The sequence below is a fragment of the Myodes glareolus genome, chromosome 21 (assembly GCF_982192425.1).
Source record: "Myodes glareolus chromosome 21, mMyoGla1.1, whole genome shotgun sequence".
Taxonomy (NCBI): Eukaryota; Metazoa; Chordata; class Mammalia; order Rodentia; family Cricetidae; genus Myodes; species Myodes glareolus.
In genome coordinates, this window is record NC_142046.1 from 63,855,674 (window position 1) to 63,874,440 (window position 18,767).

The window sequence follows — 18,767 nt, forward strand, 5'->3', positions numbered from 1 at the left end:
TTCTATCATTATAGTCTTATGGGTCAGCAGCCTCAGGACTTCATAGCCAGGACATGAACTGAGGCTGTGGAAATACTCAGGGAATTTATGCTGACGTAATTTATGATGGTAATATTGCTGAAAGAAACCAGCATGTCAAACCCAAAGTTCACGTATGTATTTATTCAAGGACATACATTTTCCATACCAGAAACCACCCCATTACATTTTCCATACCAGAAACCACCCCATCCCATGTCTCTTCCCACTAGTTCTCAAAGGGTTTTACTTACAGGATTTGTGGCCACCAAGGCCTGGTTGTTGGCCACCGCAGTAAGGTGAATGATTGTCACAATTGAATTACACACAAATGAAAAGAACAGGTTTTTATGCAAGGTGATCCGCTGGCAGCTTAAGCTCCTACAAGGCAAAAATCAATAAATAAATAAAAATAAAAAACACTGTGTTGATATCATGAAATGTTTCTACAATTTTAATTAGATGTAACTCAAATAAAGTACACTTTCAATTGATAGATTACTCTAAATTTGAAAAAAAATATTTTGTTTATCCATAATTTTCACTTGATAAAAGTTTTAACTGAGGAAAAGCCCAGATGGAAATGAGTTGCCTTGGTAGAGGAGCCCATATGTGAGGGTAGGGAACTTGTCTGTACAAAGCCTCTGCATTAATTTCTTCTGTTTAATTCAAATGCAATTAATATTTTAATTCACTCTGCAAAAGCAGAAATTGAGATTCAGTGAAGTTACATACTCAAAGCCATGCTGGTAATGAACTGGAATCCTTCACTTTATCTGAGACTCTCAACAGATACAACGCCTCTGGCTACACTGCACGGTCCCGTGTTCATAGACACGTATGATTCCTTGGGGTGGTGAGACCTATTTTTATACTGACCAGTCATGGGAAATATACTTGTATTTAGACTAGCTGTATCCATGGAAACTAGGAATTATGGAAGAGTGCTCAGTTTTGCTGATTATTTCTCTGGTTGACCCAGGTATCCTCAAGATACAAAAAGAAGTTGACCTTTTATCATTTGTATAACACCAAGAAGAACTGGTCCTGTGATGTTCTTACAGGGTAGATTTTAGAAAAGGTGTCACTACAGTTGAGGAAAGCAGCTTTTTAGATGTAATCCACAGTCAATCTTGGATTTATTTTTTTCTTTTTTGCACATGACTAGTTGGCCCACGTTCAAGGGAAAATTCCTACACAAATTCCTCATGAAGAAATTGAACAGTTTTATTTGGGGCTCCAGGTAATAATAAAATGAAACCTACATGAAGCTAACTGCTCGGCTGACACAGCTAAGCACATGTGAACGAATGCATGATGACCATTTCTTTGCAGAAAGTAAAACCTCATATGGATTTTACTAAAACTAATTCAGATAGTCTCTCTTGAGAAACCACCCTCCATAATTCCGAGATTTCTACTTTGAAAATTAAAGAATTAGTATCATTTTGCCACCTTCCTTTACATTAAAAAACAGAATACACCAAACTTCAGAATTAGAATGGGTACCAATGTTTTCCACATTTGAAACTACAAAGTTTAGGTTATTTTCCTTCCAAAATGTGTGTGGCTCTGTGGGTCTACATACATAGCTCTACTATGTCCAAGAATGAGGAAGTCAAACTAAATTAACCCAAACTAATATTTACAGGTTGCCAATACATGCTGGATGCTATCAGAAAAGCTTTAGAAAAGCTTGAGACAGTTTTTAAATAACCACTAAGTGTAGCCAAGACGGCCATTGGACAGCAGGTGCTTGAGACCATGTGCAGTCCATCAGAACAGAAAGAATTGCGGCACCTGGCTTCATACTAGAGTTGGTGAACTTGACTGGGTTTCACAGCAGCAATGAGAGAACAGCTCAAATAAAGTCTGATCTCCAGAGTGTTGAAAATATTCTACAGCAGACAGGAATTTTCGAGAACCTTGAGGAGCAGCACGGTTCTTGTCATTTAAAGAAATTCAGCCCTGAAGGACAGCCTGTTTTCAACAAACGACACAGCAGTGACCAGGGAGACAGCAGATGAAGAGGGGAGGGACCACACGAAGACGCTCTTCCGACAGGAACCAGTAGAACGTGCGGTTTTTCTTCGTATCACTCTCCTGCGATGTAAGTCCTAACCGCCAACTGTCTGCTGGGGGCTTCCACTCTGTCTACAGAGTGCCAAGCATTGTTTGGGGAGCAACTACTTAGTAACGCACATACTTACTTCTTTGGGCGACAAATTTAAGTAAATACGCTGTCAGCAACAAAATATTTCCCTTAATGTGATTGGTTTGCCATTTTCTGCTGAACATCTCTCTGATCTAAGTCATTGGATAAAACCTATGCCCATTTTTTAAAATACATATAATTTTACAATTATGATTAAAGATTAGAAAACTTTGCTTAAAGGACAAATTTGAAGTATTTTAAGGTAATTGATAGCAAGCATTAAAGTCCTTTATAAAAAGAGCACTACATGCCAGACCTGGTGACAGAAGCCTGAAATCGTAACTATTTGGGAGGTCAAGGTAGGAGGATTAATAGTTCAAGGCTGCCTGGGCTACGGAAGGTTCCAGACCAGGCTTAAAAGCTTAGTGAGATTCTATCTCAAATAAAATTTAAAAAATCACTGTGCTAGGAAAAAGAGCATCCACCTAACATTCACACAGCCATAGGGCTCAGTCTCCAGTACTGCCGACTGATTAGCTAACTCAAATTAAATTAAATATGGTAATACTTGGATGCAATAGCAGATGAAAGTTGAAAGATAGAATCAGGAGGATATAATATCAACATTTATGATAACATGGCATGCATGCATAAAATTCAAATATAAACAAAAATATGATCTCAAAAGATTAAAAACTGTTGGTATTAATGATATGCTCATGGGAAAAGATTGGAAGAAATTAAAGTGTTAGACACAGTTAAAAGTTTTTAGACCACTCTTTGTACGTGTGACCATCCTGCCCTTTCTTATACTAGCCTACCTATCTGATCTTCTTAGCAACTTCCTTTTCCTATGATTGCCCCTTTTCCCATCTGTCTTAAATGGTGAAAACCTAGGGATGGGCAGCCGCTACATACTGTCTTCTGAAGATGTAACTGAGTATCAGCCTACTTAACTCCAGCCACTGCTCTGTGCTGCAGCAATCCTGATATTCAGCTGAGCTGTCAAGACTGTTAGAATAAACTACATCGCTGCCAAATCAGATCCCTCTGTGTTGTGAAAACACACCCCACTGTCTAAAACAGCGGCCTGTTGCTTTAGTTTCCTCCACATCTGCCTCCAGGCGCTGCACCGATTAAACAAAGTAGACAGATGCAATCTGACATATGGCTTCCATCAAGGTCTCCTGATAGAAAGGTCGCAGAGTCGGACTGTAGTGATTCCTGTTGTTGCCTTCTAAACGAGCTCATTAACACATGTGAGAAGATTGGTGCAGATAGAAATCAACTTGTGACATTTTTAAATCTGATTATTAAACAAATGATTTACTTGAAACATGCTAAAAATGTTGAGGTAAATACGTAGAAAGTTTGTCCTGGGGACTGCAACTCATGTTTTGTACATGCTGGTCAAATTCTCTTCCACAGCGAATAACTTTTTTTTTTTTTCTTTGAGACCAGGGCTCCCTTTGTAGTCCTCGCTGGCTTCAATCTTGCTATGTAGCTCAGGGTAGCCTCATACTCACAGATACCCACATGCCTCTACCTCTGCCTCTAAAGTGCTGGAATTAGTTATCTGATTGATATCACAAGGAGGCCTACCCTTTTCTGAAAGGAAATGAAGCAGTGGATCTGGGGAAAGGGGAGGAAGCAGAGAAGGGAGAGGAGGCTGTGATCAGGATATATTTTATGAGAGAAGAATAAAGAAAAAGAGAAAGAAAAGAAGACATTCATGGTGGTGCATATCTAGACATGCCTAGTTAGGGATATTTTTCAATTGTTAATCTATTAATCCCATTTTTTTACCTACTCCAAATTATTACTTTCCTTGAGTACTACAAGCAATTATCATCCTTGAAAATATTTTTCAAAAAAAAAACTTGCTGTTTTTTTTTAAATCACTACCCTTTCTATTTTAGCATAGCCACAGAATAAAAAAAAATGTGGCTAAAGAGTCTGTATTGTTTCCATTTCATAGTCTTTTCTGATAATTATTTTGGAAAATCATTTCAAGAGGCACTTTCTGGTAAGCAGAGTTATAGAGGCAGTTGGTACAAGTATGCCAACGACACCATTCCAAGATGGCCCACTTCCACTGTCTTCTGGAACAGTTTTATAGCAGACAGCATCAAGTCAGCACACACGGTCCTGACTGCACTTCTGAAGTTGAACCCTTCCTTACAGCATGCGTTTGAACACGTTCCTAACATCTCTAGTCCTCAGAGTCCTTGTCTACACTAGAGGGATGATTACATGGCTGCCTGGAAGGTTGAGTATGATAAAACATGACATGGGGAACACTTAACATGTGTTTAGTGCAACCTATGGGGAACACTTATCAATGCTAATTATTACCTTTAGCATCCTTAGCATAGAGTTAATTTTAATTACACAGACAACAGTTTTCTGACACAATAGTAAGATGGCATCAATGGTTTTATCTCAATGGTTTTAAACTGCTTCCGTAGTGAAATAACCATGGTTTATGTAACTCAACAAAGGAATTAAAAGCCTATCATGTTTTTGTTACAATCACAGGAATTCAACATTCAGAAGATAATTTCAGGACAGTGAATTTTCAGTTGATCAAACAGCCTAAATTACTTTCCCAAGGAATTCTATTCTGTCTACACAAATCTCCAAACCACTGTCTTTACTATCACAAAGACCATATTCTGTCTACACAAATCTCCAAACCACTGTCTTTACTATCACAAAGACCATATTCTGTCTACACAAATCTCCAAACCACTGTCTTTACTATCACAAAGACCAGATTCTGCTGCTGCATCTTCAAAATTCAGCTGATAATGTGGTCAAGGATCTTACCTTAATTTTCCATTTGGGTTTACTTGTGAAAAGAAATGTTTAAGCTACTTCTCTCGGCATTAGTGACAAGCAACAGAGAGTAGAGAAGAATGGAGCACAACTGAACCCCTGTCTATAGAGGACTACTTTCTCATTCTGGTTTTTCTAATTTAATGACTAAGTGCTCAGATCACTTCCCACTAAGTCACTGGCCGTGTATTTCAAAGGACACCTCATGCCAATCTGAGTGCTAGCAGAAATAACAGGCGGAAAACAATTAATACAAGCAAAGGAGGATCTAAATTTTGATCATTTGTCTATTGAACTGATTTGTGCTAATAAGAACATCTGATTATTTGTGACAGGAATATTTAAAAAAATCTCTGGTGATAACTCTTTTTGAGAACACTTGTTATTATCTAGACACATTAAAAGATTTGTGTTTATTTCCATAGAATGCTTCATAGAAATCCCTGCCTGGAAGTGGCCCTCTTCCATCAAGTCCCTTCCTCCCCATCCTTGCCTCTTCAAGACCACAGGTGAGACAAGGCTGCTGAGCACTTTCTATCTGTGAGCTACATCATACAAGGGCTTTCCCTTGTCTCCTAATGGGCAGGAAACCATCAGAAGAGAAAACAATCTTTTGGATGTTTGCATTTCTTGCACTCCGAAAACAAACAAAACCCTTTCAGAGGTAAAATCAGTAATGAGGGCAGCCCCCATTTATTGAGTCTTTAATATTTACCAGGCACTAACATAAGCAAGCTAGAGTCATTACCTTAACAACCCCTTATATCATTATCTCTTAATAAAACTAAAGGTCATTCAAGGTCATACATCCAACAGATGACTTACTGAATTGAAAGGTCCTGAAGAAGTAATGGGGGGTTTCGTTTACTGCTCGGTTAGTTCCTAATTGTTGTTTGGAGTTATCTGCTGGCACTGTTTCTAAATTCTGGGGGAAGCGTCGTGAACTGCTCAGAGCAAGATCCTAATAATTATTTTTATCACAGTGGACAGCAAACAGACACATGAATTGATGTCCTTCTTAATACTTGTGCTCTTTTTGAAAAAATTCAAAGGCTATGGTCAGAGTAGAAGTCATACTCAGGACAGACTCAGTCCGGAAGGGATAACGGGGACATGGATTTTAGGTAGAGAAGATGCCCTTAGTTAAAGTGATGAACTTGGTGTCTTGAGAGGGAACAAGACCAGAGGTGACAGCATAAGGTGACATTGCACCTTTCTACAGGCAGAGAAAATGAATTAAAGAGATTAATTTGCAAGATATTTTCTTCATTCTGTGGGATTGCAGCCAACTGTCATGTTTATTTTTCTGCTTTTTTATTATATATATTTTATCTATATATGGAAAATATATAAATATATTGTACATATATACATATGTGTGTTATGTACTTGTCTAATTCTCCTCCTCTTCGTTAGGATCTCAGTTTTTAACATCTGAATGCTCCCCATCAAGTGTAACAGTACAGTTTCTAGTCACTCAATAGCTTCGCATTCCCTAACTGCTGAACTGCACAATTCTGAGAGGCATTTACCTTGAGTTTCTCATATATAGCCACATCTGCGTGTGTGGATCAAGAAATTATATATGTCTGCAAAGTCTTGAGATTACAAAATACATTCCCCTCCAGAGGAAAATTACTCTTACTGTATCACATGTTTTTATGCAATTAAATAACTGTATAGTTTTATGCCAAACAATGGTTTGCTAGCTCAGCAAAAGTAATTTTGTGTTGTTTTATATCATTTTAATTTAGACACATTTAAGTAGCACTTTTCGTTTAAGTTTTTTCAAGAAACTACATAAAATCTACCTATAAAGAAGTTAAAATCTATAAAACATCAGTAAACGTTTATCTTTAACATATATATGTAGCTTCAAATTATGCAATTATTTTTTAAAAGAATCCCAATTTTGCAGTGGGTTATTTATTTTGTTTCCATATCTGAGACTCTCCTCAATAAGCCACTAACAACGGTTATCTTAGAGTAGATATGATTTTTACTGAGCAAAATCTATTACTTCTTGCCCTATGCTGCTCTTACCCAAATCTGATACTCTAATGTGGAAATGCAATTTTATTACATAAGTCAGTATACACTTTTAAGATTTTTTTCCAACTACGACTCATATTATGTAATGGAAATGATTTTCACTCACACGACTTCAGTATGAGAAGCACATACTGATTAAATATACTGATTAAATCAGTGATTTTTCAATACACTGATTAAAGTACAACTTGGAGATAATCTGAGTATGATTTGATAAACGAGACTAAGAAAGGCATATTTAGGTAAACAATATACTGTGTTAAACTGAGAAAGCCTGGGGCACATGCATACAACACAATATACTTCAGGACCTAAGCAGATAAAACTTGAAAAAAACAAATGGATCCCAAGAGTTTGGAAAGCAAGGGTGTGGTGGGTGCATCTTGACAGACATTGGGCAACTCTAGCTGACTGAGAATTCAGCCCTTGTCAAACTCCTTGAAAGATCAAAAGCCGGGTTTGAACAAGTCACTTTTCAGTGATTGTCCTGGTTTCCCAGACAAGTTTATCAGACAGAGTTGTAGAACAAGACTCAAGGTAGCATTCTTTTGATTCTCAGCTACCTTAATGGCTAAATTATATATAATTTCTGAAGAAAATAAGAGCTATAAGGAAAACATAGACCTGCTTTAATTAAAGAGAAACGTGAAAATAAATAAAACATATGTTCCTAACAATAATTAAAAATATTCAGATCTGAGCTGGGAACAAGGTGAGTGTTTGGGTCATTTGTCTTGAAACGAGTAAGTACAAAGTACATGCATACAAACTACAAGGTTAGCTCACTAAGCTGAGAATACTTGACTCACCAATGGACTCTTTTTCTTGCAGCATTTTATTAGAAACTCATGTCAATAACCTAGAAAGAAAATTTCTACATGCTCAAAAATATGCAACTTGCTTTAAAAGAAGTTGGGAGTAGCATCTAAAGTTTCAGCAGAGACGTCCTTTCAAGAAATCAAAACAAATTGAGATACATATATATATATATATATATATATATATATATATATAAAAGAAAATGAACCATGTTTTTCGCTGACAAGTCTGATAAATGCTGCGTGTTCCCTTTTATGTGCAAGCAGATGAAGCCTTTTATCTGAGTTGAAAATAAGATGCACGTCTGCTACACTTTCAGTTTTGCACAGTAATTAAAACATAATTTGTAACTAATCCCAGTAAAGTTTATTTATTTTTTATCTAAAGGGTTCTGCTTTGTTTTTCCAAGGATTATTATGAGTAAGGCATTGCCTCTGAGGGCTTGGCAAACCCCAAAGTTATGGCTCTGTCTCTCCTCTCCCTTTCTGCTCTTTCTTTTAATCCCCTGCTCTGATTGCTTACTTTAATTGGCTCTAATATAAAACAAATCTATCTGGTGAGCAGCATTTCATGTTCTCTGCTTCTAATTTAAAGCATGGATGAGTCGTAGACCATTGTCTTCCCTTGCTAAGCAAAAAATAACAAACAGTCCCCTGAATCAACATGTTGTGTAGTTCTTGGTTTTGGGGAGGGCGGACCAGTGACCCTCGATGACCAAAGTGGGGAGAAAAGAGTTTCCTCTACCAAAGACTAACTGAAGAAGTCGCCACATGAGGAGCGGGGTTAAGAAACAGAAGGAACACGTGGATGGATTTTCCACACAGAGAGATTTTATCTGAAGTATCAGCTCCTCTAGAAATTGTTTCCAGGTTACTTGGCATGAAATTTGTCATTGCTATCACCCCTGACGGTCTGTGTGCACGCCTCATGCAGCATTTAAATCTGGGGATTTCTGAGGTGCCTGACTTTCCTTAATTTAGCTGCGGTCTGCCATCTTATTTTACTTGGATGTTTCTGTGGTCAGAATTCAGAGTCCCGACCTATCTGCTCGCTTTCTTGATGGAGACAATAAAGCCTGGGAAGCCTCAAGGAATTTGTTGAGGTTAGAGGCACACTGTGACAAGTCAGGTCTGCATGGAAACTACATGGTCTTTATGGACTTACTCATTCTTCAAACGCTCATTGAGAGCTAATCTCATACAAGATGCTATTCTTAGGCCTACAATGTGTGAAGAAACAAAACAGAAATGGTTTTTACTCTCCTGACACTTGTTTTTTGATGTTTTTATATTATTTTTACTAGACATTATTTATTTGGGGGGATGCTTTCTCATGTTTCAGCACAATTCTATCCATAGACTTTTTCTGAAATAATTATAGCATTAATCCCATTCACCAAACTATTCATTCCATATTCATTTTCATTTACATGGGCATTATGTCATTTTCCTTCTAAACATGGTACATATAAAACTAAAAGTTTTGTTTTTTAAGTTTTACGCTAAGGACCTTATAGTATATTTACTCAAAGTAGCGAAACTGGGGACTTTCAATGGACTTTTAATGGAAATGGTGATAGCAACGCCCACAGCTGGGAACATTTGATTTTAAGAAGATACTGCTCAGCACTGCATCTCAGTGGCAAGACTGATACTCTAACAGCCATAATCACAAAACGGTTGTGTAGGTGGTAATGTCATCTGCACGCCAAGCATGAGAAACGGCATCAGAGAAACAAGAGAGATTGCACCATGCTCTGATACATCTCTCTTGTAATGATGACTGCATATATAAAAGGTATTTGAGAGCCAGGCGGTAGTGGCACACGCCTTTAATCCCAGCACTCAAGAGGCAGAAGCAGGAGGATCTCAGTGAGTTTGAGACCAGCCTGGTCTACAGAGCAAGGCCTAGAACAGTCAGGGCTGTTACACAGAGAAACCCTGTCTCCAAAACAAAACAAAAACAAAAATGGTATTTGAAATGCCCTGAGTTCTGATTTGAGCATCTGCTGTATTTCACTTCAGGCCTGTTTAATAACAAAGGAATGGTTTGTAGTTTTGTTTCTTTCTGTTCAAGCTATCTATAATTCAAGAATATTCAAGTTGAAGAAAAGAGCTAAGTCAAACAGAAAGATTATAGATTGAGAAGGATTTGGGAAAGTTAGCTCTTTACTGGGAAATAAGGAAAGTTTAAAAGTTAGCCCAGATTGTATCTTTACGACTTCTTGTTTACAATTTCTGGTGAAATTCTTCTGTTCATCAAAAAATAAAAAAACCCTTTGCAGTTACACGATCATACCACAAATCTCTGACTCGTGGGTCAGATGTGTCTTCCTTTGTGTCCCTACCATTTTTTATAGATCTACACTAATACTTTTAAAAAAAAAAAACTGTTTGGCTTTGTCATGGGAATAATGCTGGGTAGCTACACAAATGTAGCTAGCCAATGTTCCCAAGTGAACCGGTAACTCATCATTTTCTGAGAACTTCATAAATGCTAGATACTGTGTGAGTGTATGATGTGCAAAAGTTTCCAGCAAGACTTGAAACATTCCCTCCTGAGGGAAGCTCCTGAAGAAGAAAGATAAGCAACTCAAAACCGCCGTAGGAAGTGCCTGAAACTGACCACATTCACTAAGCCTCTCCATGACTGAGGAAGCAATAAACATCCAGAGCTTCTCTCAGACTAGTTGACACCGAACTACAGAGAGGAGGAGCAGAAAAGAAGACTCTGAGAGCCCCCCAGATGCCGGGGAAAAGCAGAAACCAGCCCAAATAATGCAGAGGATGTTTAGACCAAATGAGGCCCCTGGAAAGGAAAATACTTGCAGGCTGTGCCAAGTGTTACAGGGTCCCAGCTTGGGTGGGCCTTGGCGATGCCGCTCTCTAGGGATCACTGCTGCTCCAGTTTCTCCCCACCCATTTTCATCTAGGTAACTCCAAAAAAGACTCATTGTCTCAGCAAGTTGGACTCTAGTGGTATCTGTACTTTGTCTGTCAAGGATCCCAATCCAGGATGAGGAGATGTGTGTCAGATTATACCACAGTCCACTGAAAACATGACGGCTCACTTTAGAAAAGGAAAACATTGAGCTTGCTTACAACCATAATTAGGTGAAGTACACACTATGAATAAGTATTGGTATCAAGATTAAAATATGCCCCATTTGTTAAAATTATGTCCAGATCCAAATGTGTGCCTGTCATACTAACTCACAATTAAAGGATGTGTGATACTTTCTTTTATAAAGTTCAGTATAATAAACAGCTCATTGTAATTTTAGTATAAACATTAGGTATATGCAAGGAAATTATTTTCAGTCTTTTAATATTTTTTGTAGAGGCCAAGAGCCAAATTTCTTAAATTGGTAAACAATTCATCTAATTTAAGATTTCATTTGTGTGGCACTCTATGATTATTTTTAAGAGTAAAAATGTTAGGAAATAACAAATATTTGTATTTATTATATATTGCTCTTTAATTTCTTTTTCCTAGAATTTTTTAATTAAGCCACGTAATTTCTTATCATTTTTTCCATGAGAGGGTTTCCTCTGTGTAGTCCTGGCTGTCCTGGAACTCTCTCTGTAGACTAGGCTGGCCTCAAACTCAGAAGTTCTACATCTGCCCCCATGAGATAAAAGGCATGTGCCACCTACTGCTAGCTTCTTCTCCTTTCTTATTATTCAAACTCTATTCCTAGTTATTTGGACTCGAGGGGTCATATTTATAACACTGTATATCTTGATCTTTTATGACATAGCATAATGGGCTGTTTATATATAAAGTATCTATGAGAGCCCACAGAAGCAAATCCATTTCACACGGACGAAAGGTCAGAGAGTTCAGACCTGGTTTTGCTCCTTCAAGGTTATATGAAGGGAGGTTTGACCCAAGGTGTGGCTATGAGAATATTTTGACCTAGGGTGTGGCTACTTGATGCTTTGGCTATTGAGAAAGGTGATTGCTTTGCTCTTTGCATCTTAGTAAAAATGCCTCTTGCCTTCCCCCTCCTCTTTGGGTTGGGTGTATAAAACCTATGAGAAATCAACAAGGGCAAACCTCAGTTACACTAGTTGCCTTCCCGATTCAATCCTGTGTCTGTCTTTTCTTTTTTATCTCTGACTTTTTTAGCTGTCATTTTTTAATCCTCACACTTCCCTCCAAGCATGGACGAATAAACTGGGTAGGACCCAGCTGATGTTGCTGCCCAGGTGTGAGATATGGAAGTATTTGTGACAAAGTGAAATTTCTGACTTTTGGGAGAATGAGGTTTGGATCTGTCTATTGTATCTTTGAAACTAATGTATTTCAAATAAATATATGAGTTCATCTTTGAAAAAGTGATTTCCATGGATAAATAGTTTGGAGGCTTTAAGTCTTAACCTTTGAATATTGGTTGAATGACTGTTGTATGAGCCTGCTTGTTCCTTTCCCAGCCTCCCAGGCTACTGAAATAATCACACAGAAACTACATTATTTAAATCACTGCTTGGCCTATTAGTTCTAGCTTCTTATTGGTTACCTCTTATGTATTAATTTAGCCCATTTCTATTCATTTGTGTATCACCATGTGGCTGTGGCTTACCAGCAAGATTTCATCTGGCATCTGTCTCTGGCAGAGCTACATAATGTCTCCCTGACTCAACCTTCTTTCTCCCAGCATTCAGTTTAGTTTTCCCCGCCTAGCTCTATTCTACCCTATCAAAGACTGAGGCAGATTCTTTATTTATTAACCAATAAAAGTGACACATATACAAAAGGACTTCCCACATCAAATGACTTTTGTTTTTAGAGTAAAATATACGTAAGTAGAGACATCAAAACTCTAAGCCAGAAATTTGTGTCGATGATTATTTACCTACATGAATTTCTTTTGCATGCAAAATACTTTCACAAGTACCAGTTTCTTTGATGTTACATATTTTAACCTAACGATAACTCATTCTAATTCAAACTACTTCTTCATTCATAGATTCTTAGGCTTTGATAGAACATTATAAGTCTTGAAACCAGATATAAACCCAAAATAGGAACAACTGACTATCTAATATTCTTTTGTGTGCATGAGTGTGTTCAGCTGGTTGTACACGTGTGGAAACATGCACAAGTGTGTATGCATGTGGAGGCCACCAGTTGACACCAGACAGACATCTTCCTAAACCACTCTTTCAATTATTTTTTTAAATAGTATGATCCGCTGAACCTGGAGTTGGCCAAGTTGGCTAGGCTGGCTGACCAGCAGGACCATAGGGTCCTTCTTTCTCTACCTTCCCAGCACTGGAATTACAGACAGCAGTTTTCTGCTCCCAGCTTAGTGCATGGATGCTGAAGATTCAAACTCAAGTCCTCATGCTTCCAGACAGAGCACTTTACCAACTGAACCAATTCTCTGACCAACCATGTCAACATTCTTGATAGATTAGTGTAAAATTTCTCTTTGAAAACCTTAAGTGACAATGAGATCTATTGATAACCAGAGATGTTCACTACATTTTGTTCAGCTACCAAGAGGTTTTTAAATTAAGCCATATAGTCTCTCCTCTTTGTTACTGTACAAACTCTATTCCTAATTATAGCTGTTTATACTAATGAGGTCATTTTGCTTCTATTGCTATGAATCTTAATCCTTTATGACTTAACGTTCTTTGTACTTTTATGATATAATCAAAATAGATATTGTTTGCTTTAACTTCTCAACCTCCTTGATAACCCGTTTATTATGAAAGTGTTTTCTCCTTTGAGAACTGAATGAATGAGCAGTCTGACAGAGATTTAGACCAATGCTCTATTTTTCCTGGTTCAGTTTGGCTTCAGTATTGTTTGCCTTGGCAACCCCACTTGCCTCATAAGCCCAGTGAGCATTTTATCAGCTCTTAGATTTTTTCACATGAGGAAGTAGTATTAATTTTGATTCTCACTTGGTGGATATTTTACTGACATCTTTGCTAAATCAGAATTGCATGAAGGCATATGACCTAGAATGCCAGGAGACCATTGTTTTCTTTCTTACTGCTGGTTTTGGAACGCAATGTAATTGCTATTAACTTTATCGCCTTCAGAAATCTAATGTCCTGGGATGTTTTGGCATATTACATGAAAAAACAGACAGTTTCATCTGAAGAGTCTCAGCTGGGATGATTTTTAATTTAAAGAGATTATTGTCTCTCAAATGCTTTCGAATTTTTACATTGTGTCCACTGTAAATAGGTTACAGCTCCAGTAAGGAATTCAGAGAAAGTCTCCTGAAGAAATGATCAAGTGTAGTTCCCACATATGAAACATTTAATCAAGCGAGGGAGGCAGGGAAGATGATAGGCAGGGATCATTCATAGTGTTGTGTTTACGTGAGGTGCAGCCAAAAGCAATTTAAATTTTTAAGCAGAGAATGACAGATGGGGCCTTGTACTTGATATAAATTTTTAAAGATTATCTGCAGGCAAATAAAGAAAGCTGATCCTAAAACTGCTAGAATAGCAGCTAGGCGGTGGTGGCACACACCTTTAATGCCAGCACTTGGGAGGCAGAGTAGACAGATCTCCGTGAGTTTGAAAGTAGTCTAGTCTGCATCCACAGGTTCAGGCCAGCAATGGCTACACAGTGAGTCCCTGCTGAAAAGGGATGATGCAAACTGGATTTGGTAAGGACAGAAAAAGGGTAATGAGGAGGAATGAAAAAGAGAATGGACTCGCAAACCACTACGACATTTCTGATGAATTAAACTGAGTGTCTGGTGATACCTTGAGTGAGGATCACTCTGTGAGAAACCTGCTTAAGTTTGGGAGTGATAGATGTCATATTTTCATTCTAAAAATGTTGCTTGTGGGAGACTCTGGATTGATACAATTCAAGAAGAACAAAAACATGCTTTGACAAAGAAATGGCAATGTTTTGAAAAATATAAAATATTTGCATAATAAGATTAAAAATAAATTATAAAGGAGGCAGAGACAGGAGGATCTCTAGAGCTTGCTGACCAGCCAGCCAGTCAACCTAAACAAGTAAGTTCTAGGTTTAGGGAAAGATCCTGTCTTCAAAAAAAAAAAAAAGAGGATATTCATGGGAGCAGGCCCAAGCCAGCAACTTCTACCAGAGCAGGCCCAAGCCAGGGACCTCTAGAGAAGCAGGTCGGAGAAATGGACATTCGTGGGAACAGACCTGAGCCAGCAACCTCCTCCAGAGCAGGACCAAGGCAGCAACCTTCACAGGAGCAGATACAAGGGAGCAACCACCAAGGGAGCAGACCCAAGTCAGACACCTACACAGGAGCAGGCCCGAGCCAGTCACCTCCACAGGACCATGCCCAAGCCAGTGACCTCAGCAGGAGCATCCCAAGCAAGCGATCTCCATGGGAGGAGGCCCAAACAATCCCCAGGAGTGCCAAGTGACCTCCGGGAACATTCAGTGACCTCCAGGGTGACTAGAAATGTGGCCCCAACTGTACCATAAGAAGGAACCATCTGAGCCTTGGATCCATTGGCACCTGGAAGATTGATCACCAGAAACACAGCCCCAACTACACCAGTCAGAGGAAAAGATGGGTAGACAAGGTAAGAACATACTCAACACCACAAATAACAGGACGCCAACAAAAACTAGCGGCTCGACAACAGTCAGACTTGAACACCCCACTATAGATGAAGTAGAAGAAAATGACCTAAAAAATAACTTTAAGAGAATATTTGAGGCCTTTAAAGAGGAAATAAAGATTTTCCTCAAAGAAATGGAGAAAAATACAAAGAAAAATTGAAAGAAATCACCAAATCCCTTAAAGAAAACCAAGAAAAACCAATCAAACAGATGAAAGAAATGATTCAAGAGTTGAAAACCGAATAGAGAAAATAAAGAAAACACAAACCAATGGAATTCTGGAAATGAAAAATTCGGGAAAATGATCAGAAACCACAAATGCAAGCATAAACAGCAGAATACAAGATATGGAAGAGAGAATCTCAAGCGCTGAAGATACAATAGAGTAAATAGTTTTATTGGTCAAAGAAAACATTAAATCTAATAAAAGCTTAACAAAAAAATATCCAGAAAATATGGGACATCATGAAAAGACCAAACCTAAGAATGATAAGGATGGAAGGAAAAGAAGTTCAACTCAAAAGCACAGAAAATATTTTCAACAAAATCATAGAAGAAAACTTTCCCAACCTAAAGAAAGATACGCATATGAAGATACAAGAAGCTTACAGAACACCAAATAGAGTGCATGAAAAAAAAGTTCTCTCACCACATAATAATCAAAACACTAAATATACAAAATAAAGACTATTAAGAGCTGCAAAGGAAAAAAGTCAAGTAACATATAAAGGCAGACCTATCAGAATTACACCTGACTTCTCAATGGAATCAATAATAACCAGAAGGTCTTGGTCAAGCATTATGCAGACATTAAGAGACCAGTCCAGACTACTATACCCAGCAAAACCTTCAATCACCATAGAAAGACAAAACAAGATATTTCATGACAGAACCATTACCTAGCTAACCCAGCTCTACACAAAGTATTAGAAGGAAAACCCCAACCCAAGGAAGTTACTTACATCCACAAAAACACAGACAATAGGTGATCTCAGAGCATCAAATCCCATAGAAGGGAAACACAAACACAAAAACATAACCAACATTGAAAACTAAATTAACTGGAACTAGCAATCACTGGTCATTAATATCCCTTAATATAAATAGACTCAATTCACCTATAAAAAGACACAGACTTCCAGATTGGATATGAAAACAGAATCCATCCTTCTGTTGCATACAAGAAACACACTTCAACCTCAAAGACAGACATTGCCTCAGAGTAAAGGGTTGGGAAAACCTTTCTAATCAAATGGACCTAAGAAACAAGTTGGTGTAGCTATCCTAGTCAAATGGACCTAAGAAACAAACTAGACTTCAAACTAAAATCAATCAAAAGAGACAAAGAAGGACATTTCATATTAGTCACAGGAAAAAATTCATCAAGAGGAAATCTCAATACTGAACATCTATGCCCCAAATACAAGGGCACTCTCATATATAAAGAAACACTTCTAAAGCTTAAATCATACATTAAACACACACACTAATAATGGGAGACTTCAACACCCAACTTTCACAACTGGACAGGTCTGTCAAACAGAAAATTAACAGAGAAGTAAGGGAACTCACGGATGTTAAGCCCTAAAGAACTTTACAGACAGCTATGCAACATTTCATTCAAACTTAAAAGAATATGCCATCTTCTCAGCACCTCATGAAACCTTCTCAAAAAATGAACCACATACTAGGTAAGAAAGCAAACCTCAACAGATTCAAAAATTGAAATAACCCCATGTATCTTATTAGATCACCATGACTTAAAATTAGAATTCAATAGTAATACTAATTTCAGAAAGCCCATAAACACATTGAAATTAAACAATGCTCACCTGAATCATCAATGGGCCAAGGAAAAATAAAGGAAGAAATTAAAGACTTCCTAAAATTCAATGAAACTGACCACACAACATACCCAAATTTATGGGACACAATGAAAGCAGTGATAAGAGGAAAGTTCATAGCACTAAATGCCTACATAAAAAAGCTGGGGAAATCCCACATTGAGTTAACAGAGACAATGTTCTTGTACCCCATAAGATTTATCACTTGTATTGGTTTAATAAAATGTTGACTGGCCAGTAGCCACGCAGGAAGTATAGACAGGGTGACCAGACTAGGAGAATTCTGGGAAGAGGAAAGACTCAGTCTGCCGTCATCACCCAGACACAGAAGAAGCAAGATGAGAATGCCTCACTGATAAAAATTACCAAGCCACATGGCTAACACAGACAAGAATTATTGGGTTAATTCAAGATATAAGAGTTAGTTCATAAGAAGCCTAAGCAATTGACCAAACAGTGTTGTAATTAATATAGTTTCTGTGTGATTATTTGGGTCTGGGCAACTTGGAAATGAATGAGCAGTCTCCGACTACAAACCTTTATCCAAACTAACCAGAAGGCAGAGAGAGACTATACAAATTAACAAAATCAGAAAAGAAAAGGAGGACATAACAACAGACACAGAGGAAATCCAGAGAATTATCAGGTCATACTTTAAAAAGTCGCACTCCGCAAAATTGGAAAACTTAAAGGAAATAGACAATTTTCTGGATAAATATCACCAAAATTAAATCAAGATCAGACAAGCAAATTAAATAGACCCATAACTGCTAAAGAAATAGAAACAGTCATCAAAAGTCTCCCAGAAAAAAAAAAAAAAAAGCAAGCCCAGGACCAGATGTTTTCAGCACAGAATTCTAGAAGATTTTCAAGGAAGAACTAATACCAATATTCTTCAAATTGTTCCACACAATAGAAACAGAAAGAACATTGCCAAACTCTTTTTATGAGGCAACAATTACCCTGATACTCAAACCATAGAAAGACATTACTAAGAAAGAAAATTACAGATCAATCTTCCTCGTGGACATTGATGCAAAAATACTCAATAAAATGCTTGGAAAATGAATTCAAGAACACATCAGAAAAGTCATCCACCATGACCAGGTAAGCTATATTCCAGAGATGCAGGGATGGTCGAACATACAAAAATCTGTCAATAGAATCCACCTTATAAACAAACTGAAAAAAAAAAAGCCACATGATCATCTCGTTAGATGTTGAAAAAGCCTTCAACAAAATACAACATCTCTTCATGGAAAAGTTCTTGTAGAGAAAAAAGATGTAAGGAACATACCTAAATATAATTAAGGCAATATATATCAAACCAATAACCAACATCAAACTAAATGGAGAGAAACGCGAAGTGATTCCACCAAAATCAGAAACAAGACAAGGTTGTCCACTCTCTCCATATCTATTCAGTATAGCGCTTGAGGTTCTGGCTAGAGCAA

General features: G+C 37.7%; 1 protein-coding gene across 3 annotated transcripts in view; it reads right to left on the reverse strand.

Annotated features, from left to right (window-relative positions):
• Positions 1-18,767, reverse strand: part of Calcrl (calcitonin receptor like receptor) — a 91,414-nt gene that overhangs the window by 21,776 nt on the left and 50,871 nt on the right. For all 3 annotated transcript variants that reach the window (XM_048425866.3, XM_048425867.3, XM_087900102.1), the window contains one exon: positions 273-399. In XM_048425866.3, coding sequence (XP_048281823.1) covers positions 273-399 — 127 coding nt within the window. The remainder of the gene's footprint in view (positions 1-272; positions 400-18,767) is intronic.